Below are 22,460 nucleotides of genomic sequence, written 5' to 3' on the forward strand. Positions count from 1 at the left end.
TTTTGAGACAGGGTCTCGTTCTGTTGCCCAGGCTGGAGTGCAGTGGTGCGATCTCGGCTCACTGCAACCTCTGCCTCCTGGGTTCAGGCCATTCTCCCGCCTCAGTCTCCTGAGTAGCTGGGAGTAAAGGCGTGTGCCACCATACCCAGCTAATTTTTTGTATTTTTAGTAGAGACAGGGTTTCACCATGTTATCTGGGATGGTCTTGCTCTCCTGACCTCATGATCCACCTGCCTCGGCTTCCCAAAGTGCTGGAATTACAGGCGTGAGCCACTGTGCCTGACCATCATTTTATAAATCTTAATTCCCTTTTTCAGCTTTCCAGAGTCCCCTTTTGTAATGCTTGTTTTTACTGATAGGATTGACAGGCTTATACAATTATTTCTTCACTATCAGCTTGAGACATTTTCTACTGATTTCCTACTACAATAGATAACGACTACGGTTTCATTTTTTTTTTTGAGTTGGGAGTCTCACTATCATCCAGGCTGGAGTGCAGCAGCACGATCATAGCTCACTGCACCCTTGAACTCCTTGGCTCAAGTGATCTTCCTGCTTCAGTCTTTTGAGCATCTAGGACTAAAGGCAGGCACCACCATACCCACGTAATTTTGAATTTTTTGGCATAGATGAGGTCATATTGCTCAGGCTGGTCTCGGACTCCCAGCCTCAAGTGATCCTCCCACCTTGGGATTACAGGTGTGAGCCACCACACACCCAGGTGTTAGGATTACAGGTGTGAGCCACCACACCCAGTACATTTATAATTCTGGTAATTTGAATGTTTTCTCTTTTTACCCTGATACGTTTAGCTAAAGGTTTGTCAATTTCGTTGATCTTTCCAAAGAACCAGCTTTTGGTTTCACTGGTTTTCCCAGTCTCTATTTCATTAACTTTTGCTTTTATCTTGATTATATCCCCCCTTTTGCTATCTTCAGGTTTAGTATGCTTTTCTTTTTCCAGTGTGTTATGGTGGTGAATTGGATTACTGATTTTACTCATTTGAGAGCTATCTTTTTATTGTAGGCATTAAGAGTGACAAATTTCCCTAGAACCACTGCTTTAGCTTTATCCCATACATTTTGGTATGCCATGTCCTCATTTTCATTCATCTCAATGTATTTCTCAGTGTATTTTCTTATTTCTCTTTTGATTTCCTCTTTGGCCCACTGATTACTTAAGAGTGAGCTGTCTGTCGATTTTCCAAACTCCTTTCTATTATTGACTCTAATTTCATTCTATTGTGGTCAGAGAACATACTGTGTATTAGTTCTAGCATTTTAATCTATTGAGATTTGTTTCATGGCCTAGCATGCAGAATGTTCCAAGTGTACTTGAGAAGAATATTCTTCTGTTGTTGGGTGCAGTGCTTGTCACTGGAAATAAAGATCACAAAAAATGTATATTCTGTGTACTTTTTTTTTTTTTTTAGATAGGGTCTCACTCTGTCACCCAGGCTGGAGTGCAGTGGCACGATCTTTCTCACTGCATCCTCGACCTCCTGGGCTCAAGTGATCCTCCCATCTTAGCCTCCCAGGTAGCTAGGGCTACAGGTGCATGCCATTGCACCCACTTTTTAATATTTTTTAGTAGAGATAGGGTTTTGCCATGTTGCTCTGGCTGGTCTCAAGCTCCTGAGCTCAGACAATCCCCCTGCCTCAGCCTACCAGTGTTGAGATTACAGGCATGAGCCAACTGCGTACGGCCTATGTGTACTCCTTTTGCAGCAAATGTTGATGGAAATGATTCACCAGAAAAGAAAGTAAATAGAAGTAAATACAAGATGCAAGAAACAGGCTGGGTGCAGTGGCTCACGTCTGTAATCCCAGCACTTTGGGAGGCCGAGGTGGACAGATCACTTGAGGACAGGAGTTTGAGACCAGCTTGGTCCAATATGGTGAAACCCCATCTCTATTAAAAATACAAAAATTAGCTGGGTGTGGTGGTGGGTGCCTGTAATCCCAGCTACTCAGGAGGCTGAGGCATGAGAATCACTTGAATTGGAAGGTGGAGGTTGCAGTGAGCCAATATCATGCCACTGCACTCCAGCCTAGGTGAAAAAGCGAGACTCTGTCTCAAAAAAAAAAAGAAAAAAAAAAAAAGATGCAAGAAGTAAACAGGGATGAAGATAAGTCTCAGGAAGATGCTCAAGAGAAATTGCAGGCAGACGTGTGTGCAGCAGGCCTGGGGAGAAACATGTCAAAACTGGAGAAAACAACAGAATGTCTAGGAAGGAGCTCTCTAGAAAATAAAATAAGTTTAATCTATATTTTTGAGCATGTGAAAAATAATAGCCATACACGTATAGCAGAGATGTTGAAAATATTATGATACTTAAAAAAAAAAAAAGTAGGCAAATGAAAAAGCAAGGCAAATTATCAACTCCAGGACAAATAACGTTTCTATAAGAAAGAAAGCAGTCGCAAATCACTTGGTATAGAAGTGAATACCTGCATAGTCAAATGTAAATCTTTTCTACTGATAACTAGTAATTGATTCATAAGTATTTTATGAATACCTTAGAAAGGATACAGAAAGTATGAGAAAGCTAAGTCCTCACTTATCAAGATAGATGGATATACCTAATGTCTACATTTATCAATAGATAAAAAAAAGTCTAAAATTTGATAAATCAAACAATAGTGTAAGCTCTTATTTGAAATGTATAGGTAAATGCAAGGGGAATGATTTGAAATATTCTGAATGGTTATAAAATTAGAGTGAGAATCGTTGTAAGGGCAGCTACTTTTGATTCTAGGTTTGAAAATTACACTCACATTAATTGGGTAAAATTTGAAACAATTTTAAAGATTTTTTTAAAAAGCTCTTCATAACTCACTGCTAACTGCTAAAGTGCTGAAAATATTAGCTTACTTCACTGGCAATCCACAATAACTGACTTGCTTTCCCAATTTATCTTCTAAACCTCATATTAAAACATACCTTCCGAACATCAGAACTTTTGGGTTCTGTTGTCCAAGTGATGACCCGAGACACTGCTAGGCGAGTTTCACTGGAATTTACAAAATCTCCTGGATCCATCTGTTTGGCCAGAGTTTCTATGTATTTAAGGATAGCAACCTTCACCTGCAGAGGAAAGCACAAAGAGAAAGGACAGAAAGATGGTTATTGTGAGACACTAGAGAACATTTCAAAAATAATCAGGTGATGATGATGATTATTTTTTTATATACGGAAAGGGTCTTACTATGTTGGCCAGGCTGGTCTTGAGCTCCTGGCCTCAAGCAATCCTCCCAGCTCCGCCTCCCAAAGAGCTGGGATTACAGGCATGAGCCATCATGCCCAGCCATGTGATACAATCACCTACCTACCTGAGGTACAAGTATATGACAGTGTTGATGACTTTTGTTTTTCACACACAATCAGAACTTCGAGGTCCCAGGTGTTTCATTCCCAAGGTTTGAACAACTGCTGAAGACTATCTTGACAAGATTATAAACATTTCCTTAAATCAGCCCTCAGAGCTTATGGCTGACTCTTGGCCAGCCTCACAGGGAGCTAGTCTTTATTAACTCTGTAATTTTGTTTTTGGGAAAATGAACCAAAGTGTTTTTAAAAAAAGGTATGGCAAATCAAGGTAGCAATCAAGGTGGGCAATATAGTTGTTTTTGTTGTTGTTAAACACAGACTCACATAATGAGATGAGGTTCCTTAGTGAGTCTACCAGTTGTTAGACCTGCCTTCCAAAAGAACTGTCACAAAAATGAGTTACACAAGTACCACTGAAGAAAAGACAACACCTCTGTGGATAAAAATGTTCTGTGTAGGTTTTTTTTAATATAGAGAGAGATATATATATATATATTTTTATTTTTTTTTTGAGACAGAGTCTCACCCTGTTGCCCAGGCTGGAGTGCAATGGTACGATCTTGGCTCACTGCAACCTCCGCCTCCTGGGCTCAAACAGCTCTCCTGCCTCAGCCTCCCGAGTAGCTGGGATTACAGGCGCTACACCCAGCTAATTTTTTGTATTTTTAGCAGAGACGAGGTTTCACCATGTTGGCCATGCTGGTCTCGAACTCCTGACCTCATGATCTGCCCACCTCAGTCTCCCGAAGTGCTGGGATTACAGGCATGAGCCACCGTGCCCGGCCTATTCTCCCAGTAATTCTTGATGTGTAGGTGCACGGAAGGCAGATGTTTGAAATATATGTATCTGTGGAATGGCTATAATTGAGCTAATTAATAAATGCATTACTTCATATACTTATTTTTTTTGTGGTGAGAACACTTAAAATCTATTCTCTTGGCAATTTTCTTTTTATAAATTCAATTTTAAAGTTTTATATATTTAATGTGTACAAGTTTTGATATACATATACATAGTGAAATGTTTCTTATAGTCAAGCAAATCAATGAATCCATTATCTCAGTTACCCCTTTTGTGTGTGTAGCAAGAGCACCTAAAATCTACTCTTTTAGCAAAAATCCCACATATAACACAATATTATGAACTATGGTCTTCATGTTGTCTGTTAGATCTCTAGACTTATTCATCCTATAGATCTGCAACTATGTACACTTTGACCTACAGCTCCCCATTCCATATCCCCTCATTAGCAATTTTCAAGTATACAATACATTGTTATTAACTAAAGTCACCATGTTCTACCTGGGCACTTAAGAAACAGCACATGACACAGTACACAGTCCTTGGATACAGCAAGGATGCTGAATACATATTAAATGCTAATTTGCTGACTTAGCATAACGAAGGTTTAAATGTATGATTGAAACTTGAGAAGAAATTGTCAAATTTAAAGGTAATATGTTTTTCTATGTTTTTTCTTCCCTTAGTATTGATTTTAATGTCATTTTTGCCACTCAGGCGAAATAAGGTCTCTGGGAAGTGCCATACTGAATAAATTCACGGGAGTAAAATATTAAAATAAGGTTCTGACACGTGTACATTTTTCCCTTCCTCCTTCCAGTTAAAAAAAGAGATCAAATTACATTTTTCTTTCATAACGAATTTTAAGAAGTATTTATAACTCTACACAGTCAACAAAAGCAAAAATAGACAAATGAGATTACATCAAACTAAAAAGCTTCTGCACAGCAAAGGAAACAATCAACAGAGTGAAGAGACAACTACAAAATGGGAGAAAATATTGTACTGTAAACCATACATCTGATAAGCGGTTAACATTCAAAATATATAAGAAACTCACATGACTCAATAGCAAGAAAACAAATAAACTGTTTAGAAAATGGGCAAAGGATCCGAATAGACATTTCTCAAAGAAAGACATACAAATGGCCAACAGGTATATGGAAAAATGATCAATATCAGTATTCATCAGGGAAAGGCAAACTAATACCACATTTGAGATATTCACCTCACACCTGTTAGAATGACTGTTATCAAAAAGATGAAAGATAAGTGTTGGTGATGATGTGGAGAAAATGAAACTCTTCCACAATGCTGGTGGAAATGTAAATTAGTACTGCCATTATGGAAAATAATATGGAGGTTCCTCAAAAAATTAGAAATAGAACAACCATATGATCTAGCATTCCATAGTGGGTATATACCCAAAGGACATGAAATCACAATGTGGAAGTGACATCTGCACTTCCATGTTCACTGCAGCATTACTCATAATACCAAGATATGGAATCAGCCAGGCGCAGTGGCTCACGCCTGTAATCCCAGCACTTTGGGAGGCCGAGGCAGGCGGATCACCTAATGTCAGGAGGTCAAGGTCAGCCAGGCCAACGTGGTAAAACCTTGTCTATACTAAAAATACAAAAATTAGCTGGGCGTGGTGGTGGGCACCTGTAATCCCAGCTACTCGGGAGGCTGAGGCAGGAGATCGCTTGAACCTGGGAGGCGGAGTTGCAGTGAACTGAGGTCACACCACTGCACTCCAGCCTGGGCAACAGGAGCGAAACTCTGCCTCGGGAAAAAAAAAAAGTAATCAACGTAAGTGTCTATCAATGGCTGAAAAGATAATGAAACTGTGGTATATATATACACGATGGAATACTAGTCAGCCTTATAAAGGAAATTCTGTTGTTTGTGATAACGAAGATAAACCTGGAGGACAATATGTTAAATGAAATAAGCCAGACATAGATAAATACTGTATGATCTCATTTACAAGCAGCATGTAAAAAAAAGTCAAATTTATAGAAACAGAGAGTAAAATGGAGGGTAGGGGACTGGAGAGATGTTGGTCAAAAGGCACAGCATTTTAGTTAGACAGGAGTAATAGGTTTAAGAGAGATGATTTCTCCATCAGCCAGGAAGATGTTGGTGTAGAGGTTGACACAGATATCAAGGACAGCAACTACCATGGCTCCCAGTGCTATGATGAAATCTCAGATGCACGGTCTTCTGGCCAAATGTCTGCAATTTCATATTGTAGGAGCATTCATTGTATCCCTGGGGGTAGCAGCTCTTTATAAGTTTGCTGTAGCTAAACCAGGAAAGAAGGCACATGAAGATTTCTATGGAAATTATGATTCCATGAAAGATTTTGAGGAGATGAGAAAGGCTGGTATCTTCCAGGGTACAAAGGGATTTTGGAATATAAAGAATTTCTTCAGGCTGAATGACCTAGAAGTTTGTAACTAACTTGTGTTTCTGAACTATGAATTATGAATATGTGGAGTAAGAAACAGTTTCTCTTGATAAATAATCAGCAACAACAAAAAGAGACCTGTACATCATGGTGACTATAGTTAAGAACAATATATGGTATATTTGAAAATTGATAAAAGAGTGAATTTTGTGTTCTCGTCACAAAAAAAGATACACTTATGAGGTAATACAAATGTTAAATAACTTGATTTAGCCATTCCACAATGTATACATATATCAAAACATGTTATATGCCATAAATATATAGAATTTTTACTTGTCAATTAAAAGGCATATTTGTAACTTTAAATAAATTTATTGAAAAAACCAAAAGTTAACCTATTAGCCATCAGAAATGTGTAGTAGACAGGAAAAGAGATTTCTGGTTAGTTTTAAAGTACCAGGCACAATTAAATTATGATAGTACATAATATTGGTTTGTTTTTTTTTTTGAGATAAGGTCTCACTCTGTCACCCAGGATGGAGTGCAGTGGTGTGATCTCAGCTCACTGGTAGCCTCGACATCCCAACTCAAGTGATCCTCCCACCTTAGCTTCCCGAGTAGCTGAGATCACAGGCATGCACCACCACGTCCAGCTAATTAAAACAATTTTTTTGTAGAGATGGGGTTTTGCCACGTTGCCCAGGCTAGTCTTGAACTCCTGGGCTCTAGTGATCTGCCCACCTTGGCCTCCCATAGCGTTGGGATTACAGGTAAAAGCCACCATTCCCTGGCCAATATTCTGAATTCCTGAAGCAATGTCATCCTCTCTCAGTGTTAATAGATGGAAGATGACTATGTTAAATCAAAAAACGAACATCAATATATTTTGTTTATAATTTGCCACCATCAATAACTGAATATATTTATTAACACTATGTGAGATTCAATTAATGCAGTGCCTTGGCAATTTATCGTCATGCAAAATTTTACAAGGGTTTCACAGAAAGTATGTGTTTACTATACTAACGAGCAACATAACCACAATACATATATAATCATTTGAACATGTATATTTATCAGGATATTTTACTAGATTATACCTAGTTTATAATTTTAACACAGCAAACATGCATTCTTTTTCAGAGAAGGAAAAACAATCTAGCTGCTAAGGGATGTGAAATTCTTTAACTTGTTTGTGAAACCCAGAAAAAGAGGTCAGCAAAAATTACATTTATCTTTAAAGTATTACTAATTCAAATAAAATCACTTTGTATTGCCATTTCCCCCCATTTCTTCCTCTTGACATGTAATCACATTACACTCGAAAAGAGATGTAAAATTTTATATAAACGTCCATCATTTGTCTGAAAGATAAATAAAAAAATTTTCTAGATCTGATACTCAAGTTACATGTGGTTTTCTATAATCTGTTAAAACTTTTTATACATAATCCTGTCACCCACTTGAAAGCTGGTTTTATTTTTGGCATAAGGTATGGCTCCAATATAACTTTTCCCTGCTATTCTAAACACTGATGTAAGAGTTGAAAAGTGATTTTCTTTTTTTTCTGAGATAGAGTCTCACTCTGTCATCCAGGCTAGAGGGCAGTGGCAAAGACTCGGCTCACTGCAACTTCCACCTCCTGGGTTCAAGCGATTCTCCTGCCTCAGCCTCTCGAGTAACTGGCATTACAGGTGCATGCCACCACGCCCGGCTAACTTTTTGTATTTTTAGTAGAGACGTGGTTTCACCATGTTGGCCAGCCTGGTCACGAACTCCTGACCTCAGATGATCCACCTATCTCGGCCTCCCAAAGTGCTGGGATCACATGCCTGAGCCACCATGCCCAGCCAAAAAGTGATTTTCCTTCATGGATTTGCTAATATATCTATTATCTATATTAAATACGTATTTATAAATAACTTAGGCTTTTAGAGAAACAATCTTGTGATTCCAGTTTCCAGCATAATATTTTCCAATAGGAAAGTTAATTTTAATTTGTGCATATCTCATTTTAATCTTTGCTTTGTCTTTCCCTTCAAGTCTCCTGCAACTTATTCTCCCTCTGAACTCAACTATCAACACCTTATTTTTATTTATTTGCTTTTCTGAGACCGAGTCTCACTCTGTCTCCCAAGCTAGAAAGCAGTGGCATGATTTTGGCTCACTGCAACCTCCACCTCCTGGGTTTGAGCGATGTCTCCTGCCTCAGCCTCCCAAGTAGCTGGGACTACAGGCGCTCAACATCACCCCTGGTAAATTTTTGTATTTTCAGTAGAGACAGGGTTTCTCCATGTTGGCCAGGCTGGTCTCAAACTCCTGACCTCAAGTGATCCACCTGCCTCAGCCTCCCAAAGTGCTGGGAGTACAGGTGTGAGCCACTGTGTCCAGCCTCACTCTTACTTCTTAAGCTGGTTTAGACCTTCATTTGCACTGGCCCATGAAACATCTCTATATACATTTTCTACTTTTTTTCTTTCTTTACTTTTTTTTTTTTTTTTTTAAACAGACAGGGTCTCACGGCTGGAGTGCAGTGGCGTGATTAGAGCTCACCGTAACCTCAACTCCTGGGTTCATGCAATCCTCTTGCCTTACCTCCTGAGTAGCTAGGACTATGGGCATGAACTACCACACCTAGTTAACTCTACATACATTTCAGTAGCACCTGAACACCACTACAGGTACCTATATCATAACTTTTATTACTGTTTAGAGTTTAGTATATATTATAGTTAATAATGATAAAATTACAAACTTTATATTCCCAGGAACACCTAGCACAATGCCTTGGTCATTTTCAGTTCAAAAATATCTATTAATAATATCAAGTAAATTACTCTTCTGCAAGTCCCTTTTCAAAATCACACAGATGAAACCTCTTTCCCCTAGCAGCTCTAAGAAAACAACATTATATTGAGTGTAAGTTGTGAAAGGAAAATAAAATGGCCTATGCCAAAAGGAAAAGTTAGGCTTGGGAACTGAGTCATCCAAAAAACTGCCTCCCATTTGTTCATACACAGACAGCTGCAAGATAGAAGGCTACACAGCTCTTCAGGTGGTCTTCCTCATGCTGACAATGTAAATTAACAGTTTATCTTCACAGGTAGAGGACAATGATGAGACTAGAAATCATCCCCCACTCACCCAGAGACAAACACATATTTGACTTCTTCCTCTACTCTATGTTTACTTTCTCTTATGTAAGATCAGATTTACTGAACACGAGATGAATGCCTGACTGTTCCTCTTTCCCCTTCTGCTGGCTCTTTCTCTTTTAAATATTAAAGTCCTCAAAGCCCTCTCTGGAAGAAAGCACAGGCCACAGACCCTACTGTAGCTTGTATCTCTTTCTCCTGGATGCATCCTCGATCTTGCCAGACTCTAAATTGATTGAGACTTGTCTCAGACACTTTTCGGTTTACAAAGTCAACCCTGATAAGAAACATAATTGTGATTCTGAGGCACAATTGCATTCAGAAACTTAAGGGAAAAATCAATCCTGGGCAGTAATGCTTGTAGAAATATGTTTCGTGCAGGATAGAGCAGAAAAATAAAGGACTTGTATAAGTACATATGCTTGTTATTTCCCTGACTTTAATCTCATTTAATAAAACTCACTAAAAAAACCCTTTAGTAAAGAATTCACGAGCTATTCTTGTACATTAATTTTTTTCTTTTATGTAAAATTTAATCATCATTTTAAATCACAAATTGGAATCCACTTAGTTTTCACATTAACTGGAAAATGTGTGTATGTAACAAATGAGAAAGTTAATTATAATTCCAAATGTTATGCATACATCAGAAAAAAACTTACTATTTCAGTTAAGGATAACTGAAGAAAGGGACTGAGGTTAAATTTAAAAATTTGTGTTTAGTTAATACATAGGCAAAACTGACATTTTGCCTAAAATACCTGTTAAAATGCCTGACACTTAAAAAAAAAAAAAGTAATGGGAAATCACAAACATAAAATTAGATAAGAGCGTTTGCATTACCAGCTTAGGGTTAGATGGCAATACTGTGATGCCTTCCAAATGTGTATTACCATTAAGTTTCTCCAAAAGACTCAAGAGTCTGGCATTGCATTTAAATAACATTTGAAATCAAATATGTGCATGCGTAAAAGGCTTACAAAGGTTAGTAGTTGAATATAGATGCAAACACTGCAGAGAGTTAAGAAAAGAAATAATGCAAATGAAAACAAAAACAATAAAACCTTGGAGCTCCAAAAAGAGTGAAGCTGGTCCCGAAGTGCTGGCTTGACTGTCTGAAAGTTTATAAAAACAAAACCCACTGATTGAACAGCTTCTCATGTGACAGAAGTACAAATATCAACATAACTTTATTAATAAATATTTCAATTCCTTATAATGTCTTCAAAAGATCTCAAATTTTTACCTTTAAGCTTGGTGTTTGGGTCTGATCAACTGTAAATCTCATTAGAATATTGAACTGAAGATCATTTGGAAAAGATTCTCTGAAACGAGAACAAAGCAAAGCAAAACAAAAATTTAGTTAGCAAGTACGCATGTAATAGCAAAAGACTATGCTTAATACCAAACATAATGTCATCCAAAAAACATCCATGAAGTAGTATCTGCATGTGGTATAAACCATCTGGTATAGTATACAATAAATGCATCCTCAGAAGAATATGAACATCTGAATTTGTACTCAGTACTGGGTTAAAAAGCAACACCACAGGCTGGGCGCAATGGCTCATGCTTGTATTCCTAGCACTTTGGGAGGCTGAGGTGGGCGGATCACCTGAGGTCGGGAGTTCGAGACCAGCCTGACCAACATGGAGAAACCCAGTCTCTACTAAAAATACAAAATTAGCCAGGCATAGTGGCACATGCCTGTAATCCCAGCTACTCTGGAGGCTGAGGCAGAAGAATCACTTGAACCCGGGAGGCAGAGGTTGCAGTGTAGTCCCAGCTACTCGGGAGGCTGAGGCAGAAGAATCACTTGAACCCGGGAGGCAGAGGTTGCGGTGAGCTAAGATTCCGCCATTGTACTCCAGCCCGGGCAACAAGAGCAAAACTCCGTCCCAAACAAACAAACAAAAAGCAACACTACAGTAAATAATAGCCTATCTTGCCTCAACTATAGATTTAATCAGAAAAATGTATTCAGCAAAAAGCTTAACATTCTCAGAAATGTTTCTCTACACCTAAAATCTGAATTCTGACTCACCTCAACCTAGTAAACAGATATTTGAAATAAGTGTTTCTTATTTCAACAATCTACACAAGAAAGTAGAACTGTAACATTGGTTCAAAACCTTCTGAAAAGAGATTTAGAATATTTAAATGCATAATAAAACATTGTTTAAATACACAGAAAATACTTTTTATAGTAGACTAAATAAAATCTTCAATCTTCAACCTTACTTTGCTGATACCTTTTTTTTTACTTTTTCTTTTGAGACAGTCTCGCTCTGTTGCCCAGGCTGGAGTGCAGTGGCACAATCTCAGCTCACTGCAACCTCCACCTCCCGGGTTCAAGCGATTCTCCTGCCTCAGCCTCCCGAGTAGCTGAGCTTACAGATGCCTGCCACCACACCTGGCTAATTTTTGTATTTTTAGTAGAGATACGGTTTCACCATTTTGACCAGGCTGGTCTCGGACTCCTGACCTCAAGTAAGCTGCCTGCCTCAACCTCCCAAACTGCTGGGATTACAGGTGTGAGCCACCATGCCCAGCTGCTGATATATCAATTAAGATAAAACACCACCTTGAACTAGTCAACCAATATTAATACAATTTTTATAAAAGAAATGCAGGGCTTGACCCAAGGAAAAATGTTGTGTTAAATATACGATATGAGTGGGCATAATTAACAATCTTCAAATGGAGTCCATGCAATCTAAATTGTTCAAAGGGACTCAGAAATCTGAACTATTAATATGGGGGTTAGATATTCCTAGTTATTATCAGGTTAACTTGAAATATATGAAAAAAATATTACCTTGTAACATCAAGGGCTTTCTGAACTTTTGCCTGAACAGATCCAAGCAAATCAGCACCCATTTTTTTTAGTAGTTGTGTCAGCAGTACAAACAACCAATCTTGAAGATCATCTTTGTGGACTTGTATGAAATCCACTAGCGTTTCCAAAAACATGCTGAATACCTACAGTTGATAAAGGGGAGAGGTAGGGAGAAAAAAAGAGGAAATATTGACCTCTATGTTCAATTCAAAATGAATATAGAAAGGAACACAGGAATCAGAGGCACAGCGTTTGGCAGCCAAGCGGAAAAACAATCTCTCTTGCTTTTCATTGGACTCTGTGATACAAGAGTACATTTGAACTGTTATCCAACTTCTGCAGAAGTTCGACAATTAGCTATTCCATGCAGCATCACTTGGTAAAGAAAGTTTGGCCATAATGGCTGGCACACCTAATATTATCAATGATGCCACAGCTTACACTGGTTAAAGTGAAATCTGTTTTCTATAAAATGTAGGGGAAAAAAGTATAGTTTCACTAACTCTCAGTTCTTCCGAAGAGTGGTACTGAGTAAATGAGAAGACTACAATGACCTTAAAGTATAAAATTTACCTGCCATAATGGACTAATTAGAGAATCCTCAGACTTCTCAAAATGACAACTGTCACAAATAATTTGGTACGGGATATATTATTTATTAAAACTGCCTCAATGGTAATTTTAAATGATTCAACTGTAACTCCATCTAAAATAAAATAAATCCAAGATCAAGGTCTACATCTAAATTTTAGTGATTTTTAAAAAGTCCAAGATGGCATACTATTAGTCTCCATATCCATTTATGGGTTTTTTACTTACTTCCAATATTAATCTATTGGTTTACACACTTTTATAAGGTAGAAAAAAATTATAGTGAAGGAAACATAATGTTTATAAGTGATGCAGCTCATTAAAATACTTGTGAAAAGTGACCTTTATCAAGGCTGTATCTCTTTATAAGATAGTCAATACCATACTGGAAAATTAGTTTCTAGGTAAAGAAGAAAAAACTCTGTCAGCCATAATGTATTACTGGACAAATTATAATAAACATTTTAATCACAGATTAAAAACTATGGGTTAAAAAAATCTTAAAATTATTAACTTTTCAAGTTAATCTCAAAAAGTAAATATGTTAACTTGAGAACTAAGGGTTTTGCTCTCAATGTATATTTTATTTCTTGAATTCCCATTATACAGTTATAGATGAACTCTTGTTTTTTTCTCTTTAGAAATGAAGGATTTTCTTTATCAGAATTGTAATTAAGCTTCACCATTTAAATTGAGTTAAAAATAAAAATATACTTTAGCTATTTGCTTAAGACGCACTATACTGGTAATAGTAGAAAGTATAATTAAATTTTTGAGTATTCTCTGGTCCCCAGGCAGTGTGTGCTTCAACAATATTCCTACTCAGTGTGGATTCCTTTAACTCTTGTCCCACCCCTACCCCAACAATCCCCCAAGAACTTGGATTCTCTTAGATTCCAAACTTGGCCAACTGCTTCATTAAACTGTCTCTGGCCTTCTCCTGAGGGCCACGAATACTGTCAAGGAACTTCACTAGACCTAGTCTATGAAAAATGCATGTAACTAATCTGGTACTCATTCTTATTGTTACCTAGCAAATCTGTTCAGTGATGTGCTGGCTTCAGTTTGCACCTGTCTAGACAGTCAACTGTTAAATATTCAGGAATTTTGTGAAGTGGATAGGGGTATTCACATCTCAGAAATGGGCAAACACTACAAATCAGAGCTTCCTGGCTCTCCCCCAAAGCTCATTTACTAGGACACCATTATCCTATTCTTTGTTTCACTTTCACCCTTGTTTCAACACTTGTCTACGCTCCTGAAGATTACAACCTCAAGCTTTCCTATATGAAAATCCATTCTGAAAATCACAGACATTAGAATGCCTAGGTCAACCCTCCTATTTTATGGATGAGGAAACAGGGAACCAGAGAATTACATGACCTGCCCAATGTTTCACAGATGGTTAATAGCTAGGCCAGGACTTAAAGCTAGGTCACTTGGTTTTCAGTTGTGCTCATCCACTCTATTACCAGATGACCTAACTTATCTTCTTTATTGTCATTCAACATGAAATTCTCCACTGACTCTTCCCTCAATTTGATTTCCTCTATACCTATCCTTCTAATCATCATTTCTTCAAGAAAGAAGTGATTTTCTTCATTTTAAGGCTAATCTTTCTACTTTATATTCTTGCTCTCTAAAACATGGTCTCCTCTATCTTTACTCTTTTATTCTCTACCTAAATCCTTTGCTTACAGATGCAGAAGTCATCCCAATAAATTATCTCTCTGTTTCCATCCTATTGCTCCCACCAATTACTTTCTAATCGTGATGTATAACAGCGTCTTCATTAAGTTTAGTATGTTTGGCCGTTCTGTAACTTGACACGGCTTTCCTTTTACTTCCCTTCTTTCTGTTTGCCAGGAATTCTCCTTTTGCATGTCTTCATCCTGATTCTCTTTTTATCATAAGTGTGACCTACTTGACATAGTCTCTCTGATCTATCCCATGAGGCCTCAGAACCTCTAGAACAGCTTTTTCCTGACCTCCTCCAAATCTGTTTACCATACCATCACTAAAGGCACCAAACCTTTCCGACCTCAGATCTGGATTTCTGTAGTAGCCTGACTTTAGTTTTATATTTTCTGTATGCCAGGGGTCAGTAAACCATTTTTGTAACAGGCCAGATAGTAAATATCCTAGGGCTTTGCAAGCCATATGGTCTCTATTGCAACTACTCAACTTTGCCATTTAGCACAGCCACTGACACCACATAAACAAATAAGCATGGCTGTGTGCCAATATAACTTTATTCACAAAAACAGTAAGCAGGAAAGATATGGCTTGCAGGCTGTAGTTTGTCAACTCATGTTTGTCCTCATCAGATTGTGGTATCACTCTTTGGATGGAAACAAAATCCTTTAATGTCCCTTCACTGTCTATAAGATAATGTCTAAAATACTTAGACAAGTTTCTAACTCCAAATTGATCTTGGGCTATCTGGAAACATAAACTCTTTATCCTTGAACCCATCTCATATATCCAACCCTTTTTCTTCAATGCAAGGGAAGACCTTCCCTTTATTCGAGCCAAGATTAACTTCTTATTTCCCATAAACTTTCTAGCATCTCCCACTTCTTTTTCTGGACTCAGGCTAGCTACTTCCAATAAGCCTTTATTCTCACACTGACATATCCGAAGCTCATGTTCTGTTAAGATCCATTTTCTTCAAGAAGACGTCTCTGAGTTTCCTAAGTAGAAATATTTTTTGGTTATATAAAACGTGAGTAGCTAAATAAAAATGTGGACATGTTAGTTGCTGTACTCTACATAAGAAATTGTACTATTTTTAAAATTTTGTTACTGCTTTTGAGACAGTCTTACTCTATCACCCAGTCTGCAGTGTACTGGCACGATCAGGGCATACTGCAGCCTAAAACCTCTGGGCTCGAGCGATCTTCCCACCTCAGCCTCCTCCGTAGGTAGGGCTACAGGCATGCACCATCATGTCCAGTTAATTTTTTTAGTTTTGTACAGATGGGGTCTACCTTTGTCGCCCAGGTTGGTCTCAAACTCCCAGCCTTAAGCAATCCTCTCACCTCAGTCTCCCAAAGTGCTAGGATTACAGATGTGAGCCATGTGCCCAGCCTGTACTATTATTTTTCAAAAATGCTTATATCCTATCAATGGTACTTAGTAAATGATCATATGCACACACATACACAGGTGACCCTTGAACCACACGCTTTTAAACTGTGTGGGTCCACTTATACGTGGATTTTCTTCCACCTCTGCCACCCCTGAGATAGCAACACCAACCCCTCCTCTTCCTCCTTAGCCTACTCAAGGTGAAGATGACAATAATGAAGATCTTTATGGTGATCCATTCCACCTAATAATTAGTAAGTAAATATATTTTCTCTTCCTTGTAATTTTAGTAACATTTTATTTTCTTTCTGAGACGGAGTCTCACTCTATTGCCCAGGGTGGAGTGCACTGGTGCGATCTCGGCTCACTGCAACCTCCGCTTCCCAGGTTCAAGTGATTCTCCTGCCTCCGCCTTCTGTATAGGTGGGATTACAAGTCAGCGCCACCACGCCTGGCTAATTTTTTTGTATTTTTAGTAGAGATAGGGTTTCAGCATGTTGGCCAGGCTGGTCTCAAACTCCTGAGCCCAGGTGATCTGCCCACCTCAGCCTCCCAAAGTGCTGGGATTACAGGCATGAGCCTGGCTAACAACATTTTATTTTCTCTAGTTTACTTTATTATAAGAACACAGTATATAGGCCAGGCGTGGTGGCTCATGCCTGTAACCCAGAACTTTGGGAGGCCGAGTCATGTGGCTCACTTGAGGTCGGGAGTTCGAGACCAGCCTGGCCAACATTGAGAAACCCCATCTCTACTACAATACAAAATTAGCTGGGCGTGGTGGGCGCATGCCTGTAATCCCCTCTATGCAGGAGAATTGCTTGAACCTAGGAGGCAGAGGTTGTGGTGAGCTGAGATTGAGCCATTGCATTTCAGCCTAGGCGAAAGAGCAAGACTCCGTCTCAAAAAAAAAAGAAAAAAAAAATGCACTGTATGATACATATAATAAATAAAATATATGTTAATTGACTATGTTATTGGTAAGGTTTCTGGTCAACACTAGGCTAGCAGTAGTTATGTTTTGGGGAGTTAAAAATTATATATAGATTTTCGATTCCACAGAGGTCTGTGTCCCTCTCTAAGTCAATTGTACTTACATATAGATACATATACACCGATCTATCTTCATTCATTATCCATATCTAAAATTTGTTGAAAATTATATACAAAATTTCTTACTTGATTGCCCTAACAAAAAGGGTTCTTGTCAGATGTTAATATGCTCCCATTTCCTTATCTATGATTAAAGAACAAAGTGGAAAATGGCTATGCTAATATAATACTAGTGATTCACATTTTCTTTCAGAAGACAAAGATGAGAATTACTATTCCATAATCCACTGTTTGCTTTTATGGAATGACATTAATAAAATGTCAATTGTGGGAAGGTAGGGGTTAAATTTTTTTAAAAAATTGTGAAACTTCAGAATCATTTTTAAATAATTCAATGGAAGCAATCTTCAACAGAATCAATTTATTATCCCACATATCTCATAAATATAATTTGTTGGAAAAGAATTAAAATACTCAAGCTATTACAATTGAGGCAGACTTTTCTTTAACTCCCTTATATCTTAGGTGTGCCAGTCATCAAATATAGAACAGAAGAACATAATCAAATTAGATTAATTAGTAGATTAAAAAGCATATCTCCAAACAGAATGATAGTTTGCATAACTGCAAATAGCATTTCGTGGATTGCAAAGGTTCCAACACTGCATGAACTCTTCGGGAGAGAAAACAGAGAAAAAGGGTTAATTTCACAGTCATGCAGTAAAGTTAGGTTTCCAACAAATATTGAACCAACTTACTCTCTATTGAGAGTTCCAACACAGGGGACAGCATGCAAAAAGAAAAAAAGAAAAAAAAGAAAAACACACAAATTAGTCGCCATCAATGCAAAGTTCCTGTATGGAAGAAAAACACTTAGAAAATAAAAGTGACAAATGTTTTCAAAGTTTTATGATAAACTCAAAATAGTTTTTAAAACAAGACTTAAATGAATAGTATGGAAGAAGAACATATGATTTTGTTTCTCTTGCACCTCCTTGCCAGGAAAATTAAGAAAACTAAAGACAAAAACTCTTCTTTTCCAGACCCTACCAATCCTTGAGGTTAAACATCTGAAAAGAATCCAAGAATAATAGATACATAGTCCCACTTCTGAACAGGGCCAACATTTGGTTCCAAAGCATAGTCTATAGAATTTTTTCCTTTCTTTTCTCTTTTTTTCCTTCTCTCAGAAGCAATACTTTCACAAGTTAAAATATTTCTGTGAAGGCTTGAAACAATAACTATTGATTGGAAGTAATAAAAGTAACTATACTACTTTTTATTTTCCCTAGGTAAGATGTGTGTTATGGTCTCCTGATCCCAAGACTGCAGGCAGCTGAGCTTCCTAGAATGCTTGTCAGGAGATTCAACTGTGCCTCATTTTAGTAGCCACAGATTGAATTCCTACCCTTGCTGTCCAAGACTTAAGAGGATGATTCAAGAGGTAGTGTTACAAATACCATAAAATGTCAATTCAAAGCAAGCACCACAGTGAAGGCAGTTCTTTCCAGATTCAAGTGCCAAAAATATATGGGATAGCTTTTGGCAACTGATACTGCTTGCATCTGATGGGCAAAACATGGATCCAGAGCAGTCAAAATAAAAATCTACCTCAAACTCCTTAATTTAAAAAATTTATTTGATCTCTAAAAAACTTATATATGGTACTTGGTATGTTCTAAGGGTTTACATATATTGACTCATTTAATCATCATCACAATCTTATGAGGTGGATATTACTATTAACTGTTTTACAGATTAATAATTAATAATTAAAGTACATACTGCTAATAAATTGGAGGTAGAATTTGAACCCAAGCAATCTAGCTTCACTATCCATACTTGTTATTTTAAATTCTCCCTCACACTGCTTAAGTAATGCTTCCAAAGGTACGTCTTATCTACTCAGTGACTGCTCACTGCCCTCAAGATAATGTCCAAAGCCTACCATTTTGCAGTACAACATCTGTTGTACTACTTCACTTACAAAAAATACTAAAAGGCTTTAAAATAACACATTTGCTGATTTATGGTCTAAATTATTGTCTTACAGATATTGTGGTTAATTACTTGTTTCTATACGGGCATATAAAGTAAAAAGTTCATTTATCAAATTACAGACATCAAATAATTTCAGCTTTCCAAGGGTATAGGTTCCTGAACATATGTTTCTATTTTAGTGTCAATGACAAAGAGTTGATCATATACGACAGGGGTCAGCAAAATATGGCCTGCAAGCTATTTCTAATTCTTAAAAAGTTTTTACAGTCATTTAAAAAATGATTTTAAAAGCAATCAAAAGGGTATTTAGTGACACATGAAAATTATATAAACACGGCCAGGCATGATGGCTCACGCCTGTCATCACAGCACTTTGGGGGGACAAGATGGGCTTGTCACCTCAGATCACTTGAGGCCACGAGTTCAAGACCAGCTTGGCCAACATGGCGAGAACCCGTCTCTACTAAAAACACAAAGAATTAGCAGAGTGTGGTGGCACATGACTGTAAGCCCAGCTACTTGGAAGGCTGAGGCATGAGAATCGCTTGAACCCAGGAGGCGGAAGCAGTGAGCCAAGATCATGCCACTGTACTCCAGCCTGGGTGACAGAAAGAGATCTTGTATCAAAAAAAAAAAAAAAAAAAAAAAAAATTACACACACACACACATATACCCTCACATTCTAATGTTCATAAATAAGGTTTTATTGCAACCCAACACACACATTTGTTTATTGCCTGTTAAGGGTGCCTTTGTGCTAAAATGGCATAATTGAGTAGCTGGGACAGAGACCATTATGGTCTGCAAAGCTACATTATTTACAGAAAATAGTGGCTGAGTCCGATATAGAAAAAGATTGCATTCAGAAAAAAGATACCAAAAAAAGTTGCTTGATTCTGAAGATGGAACTGTTGGTCTAAAAATACATTAAAAAGGGAGGGGTGCAGCTATTTTTAAAATATCAGAATACAATGCAAAAACTCAAAATTTTTTTTTTTTTTTTTGAGACGGAGTCTTGCTCTGCCGCCCAGGCTGGAGTACAGTGGCCGGATCTCAGCTCACTGCAAGCTCCGACTCCCGGGTTCACGCCATTCTCCTGCCTCAGCCTCCCAAGTAGCTGGGACTACAGGCGCCTGCCACCTCGCCCGGCTAGTTTTTTGTATTTTTAGTAGAGACGGGGTTTCACCGTGTTAGCCAGGATGGTCTCGATCTCCTGACCTCGTGATCCGCCCATCGCAGCCGCCCAAAGTGCTGGGATTACAGGCTTAAGCCACCGCGCCCGGCCTAAAAACTCAAACATTTTTAACTCAGCACAGGATGGTGTGACATGTCTAGTCTATCCTTAATGAATTACATTATTGACAGAGTCTCTGATGGACAATCAACGGCCATACAAAAATATGAAAATCTTCCCATTACATTTGTCTTCACAGAATTGACTAAAAAACAAAAACCAAAATCAAACAAACAAACCAGATGGGTAGATAAGAATTTTATGTTGCTTTAAAGCCCTAAGAAGAGAAATTTGATGCAATCCTAGGGAAAATAGTAGTTGGTTCTCCACATGTATTAAGAGAGGCCAAACATTTGTGCTCAGTTAAGTTTCTATACCAGTGTTAAACTCAGCTTTCCTATTTGATCTTTTAAAAAAATGTTTGTCTTTATCACTATATATCATGGTATCCAACCAAACTGCATTATTGCCTTAAAAGAAAGTCAAAAACTGTGACTTCAAGAAATAATCTAGCTTTGGTCTTATATCTTCCAGTAGCAGGAATTACTGAAGATGCTTAATAACTATGTATTTCAAAGTTGAATAGACTATTAATTTAAATGTTTAATAAAACAAGTTAACCCAAATAACTGTCTTGTCCTTCGGCTTATATTGCCAACTAAAAATATCAACAGTTAATTTGTTCAGGATTTATAGAAATTTTTACATTAAAGACTTACAGCTGTAATCAGTGATAGCAATATCAATATAGAATGGTACAGTTACCTGCATGTTCAATTATAAGTTACAAACTTTACCAAATGTATTTTCTTCTTTGTCTTTTAATAGGATATTTTATCCTTAAATAAAAAAAACTTCTGATAGAATAATCTTTGAAAATATTGTTTTAAAGTATAAGCAATTTATTTAGATAAGTATATCCCCCACTGGATTTAAATCATTAGCTGGATTTTAGTTTATGAATAAAGTGGATTTCATTATCTTTAAGTAGTGTTGTAAGTAATGAAAATACCAAAAATAGAAAAAAAAATGAGGAAATGAGATGTGCAACAATAAAGTGAAGACAATAAAAAGAAAGAGTAAAGTGAAATTCATTAATATTTTTCTTATCATTTCCTTGCCATATTTCCCTCTCACTTAGGTTAGAAAGTCTCCTGTAGACATATGGGATCCTAAGGGAAGATTTCACCATTGTCAAACATACTGCTGGAAACGGAATATGTGACCACAGTTTTATAACAGCACTATGCATCCAGGTAAACCAAAATTTCACAGTACACATGCAGATTACATATAAGTACTTAAATAAATATGTTTTAATCAACATTAAAAATGAACAAAGTTCTGAAAATTTTTACAGACTATTTCAATGTAAGAAATGTCTCTTATATTACCACCAAACTATGGCTGGAACCACATTTTGTGCCTTTGTGTTAATTAATGACAATTCTTTTCTACAAAATTATTATTTCAAAATTGAAATATATTTACATCAATGCTGTAATTAATCACAGACAAAAACAAAATGTTAAAAACTTTTTCAACTTACCCCAATTATGTCTTTTACAAACACTAAAACAGTCTTAGTAACACAAAATACACCAACTTGACTAAATTACATGAGTTGTAACTGTATCCCCTTTAATTTTCAGTCTTAGACCATCTATCATTGGAGAAGCTCAAAAAGTTACCAGAGATTAATTTCTAAATTATGTATGATACCAAACAATTTTTATTATGTTTGAAAATATTACTGCCATTTTGGGACAATAAAATAAGAATGGCCTACAGTGTTTCTACTTTGACAATATACAAATGATACCCTATAGAAATAAATAATCTTAAATACTAAAACATACCTTGCCATGAGGGTCAGCAAACATTCTTGTGAAAATTTCACATAATCTTTTCAGTTCAACTCGACTGCCAAAATAATACAGCGGTTA

At 37.2% G+C, this 22,460-nt stretch overlaps 1 protein-coding gene across 1 annotated transcript in view; it reads right to left on the reverse strand.

Annotated features, from left to right (window-relative positions):
- CLASP2 (cytoplasmic linker associated protein 2) overlaps positions 1-22,460 on the reverse strand; it is an 89,713-nt gene that overhangs the window by 55,007 nt on the left and 12,246 nt on the right. Inside the window, exons 7-10 of the mRNA XM_012001019.1 lie at positions 12,525-12,688; positions 10,953-11,031; positions 10,771-10,821; positions 2,944-3,087 (exon numbers count right to left, since the gene is read on the reverse strand). Coding sequence (XP_011856409.1) covers positions 2,944-3,087; positions 10,771-10,821; positions 10,953-11,031; positions 12,525-12,688 — 438 coding nt within the window. The remainder of the gene's footprint in view (positions 1-2,943; positions 3,088-10,770; positions 10,822-10,952; positions 11,032-12,524; positions 12,689-22,460) is intronic.

This window comes from Mandrillus leucophaeus, unplaced genomic scaffold, assembly GCF_000951045.1.
Source record: "Mandrillus leucophaeus isolate KB7577 unplaced genomic scaffold, Mleu.le_1.0 Scaffold646, whole genome shotgun sequence".
NCBI classification, from domain to species: domain Eukaryota; kingdom Metazoa; phylum Chordata; class Mammalia; order Primates; family Cercopithecidae; genus Mandrillus; species Mandrillus leucophaeus.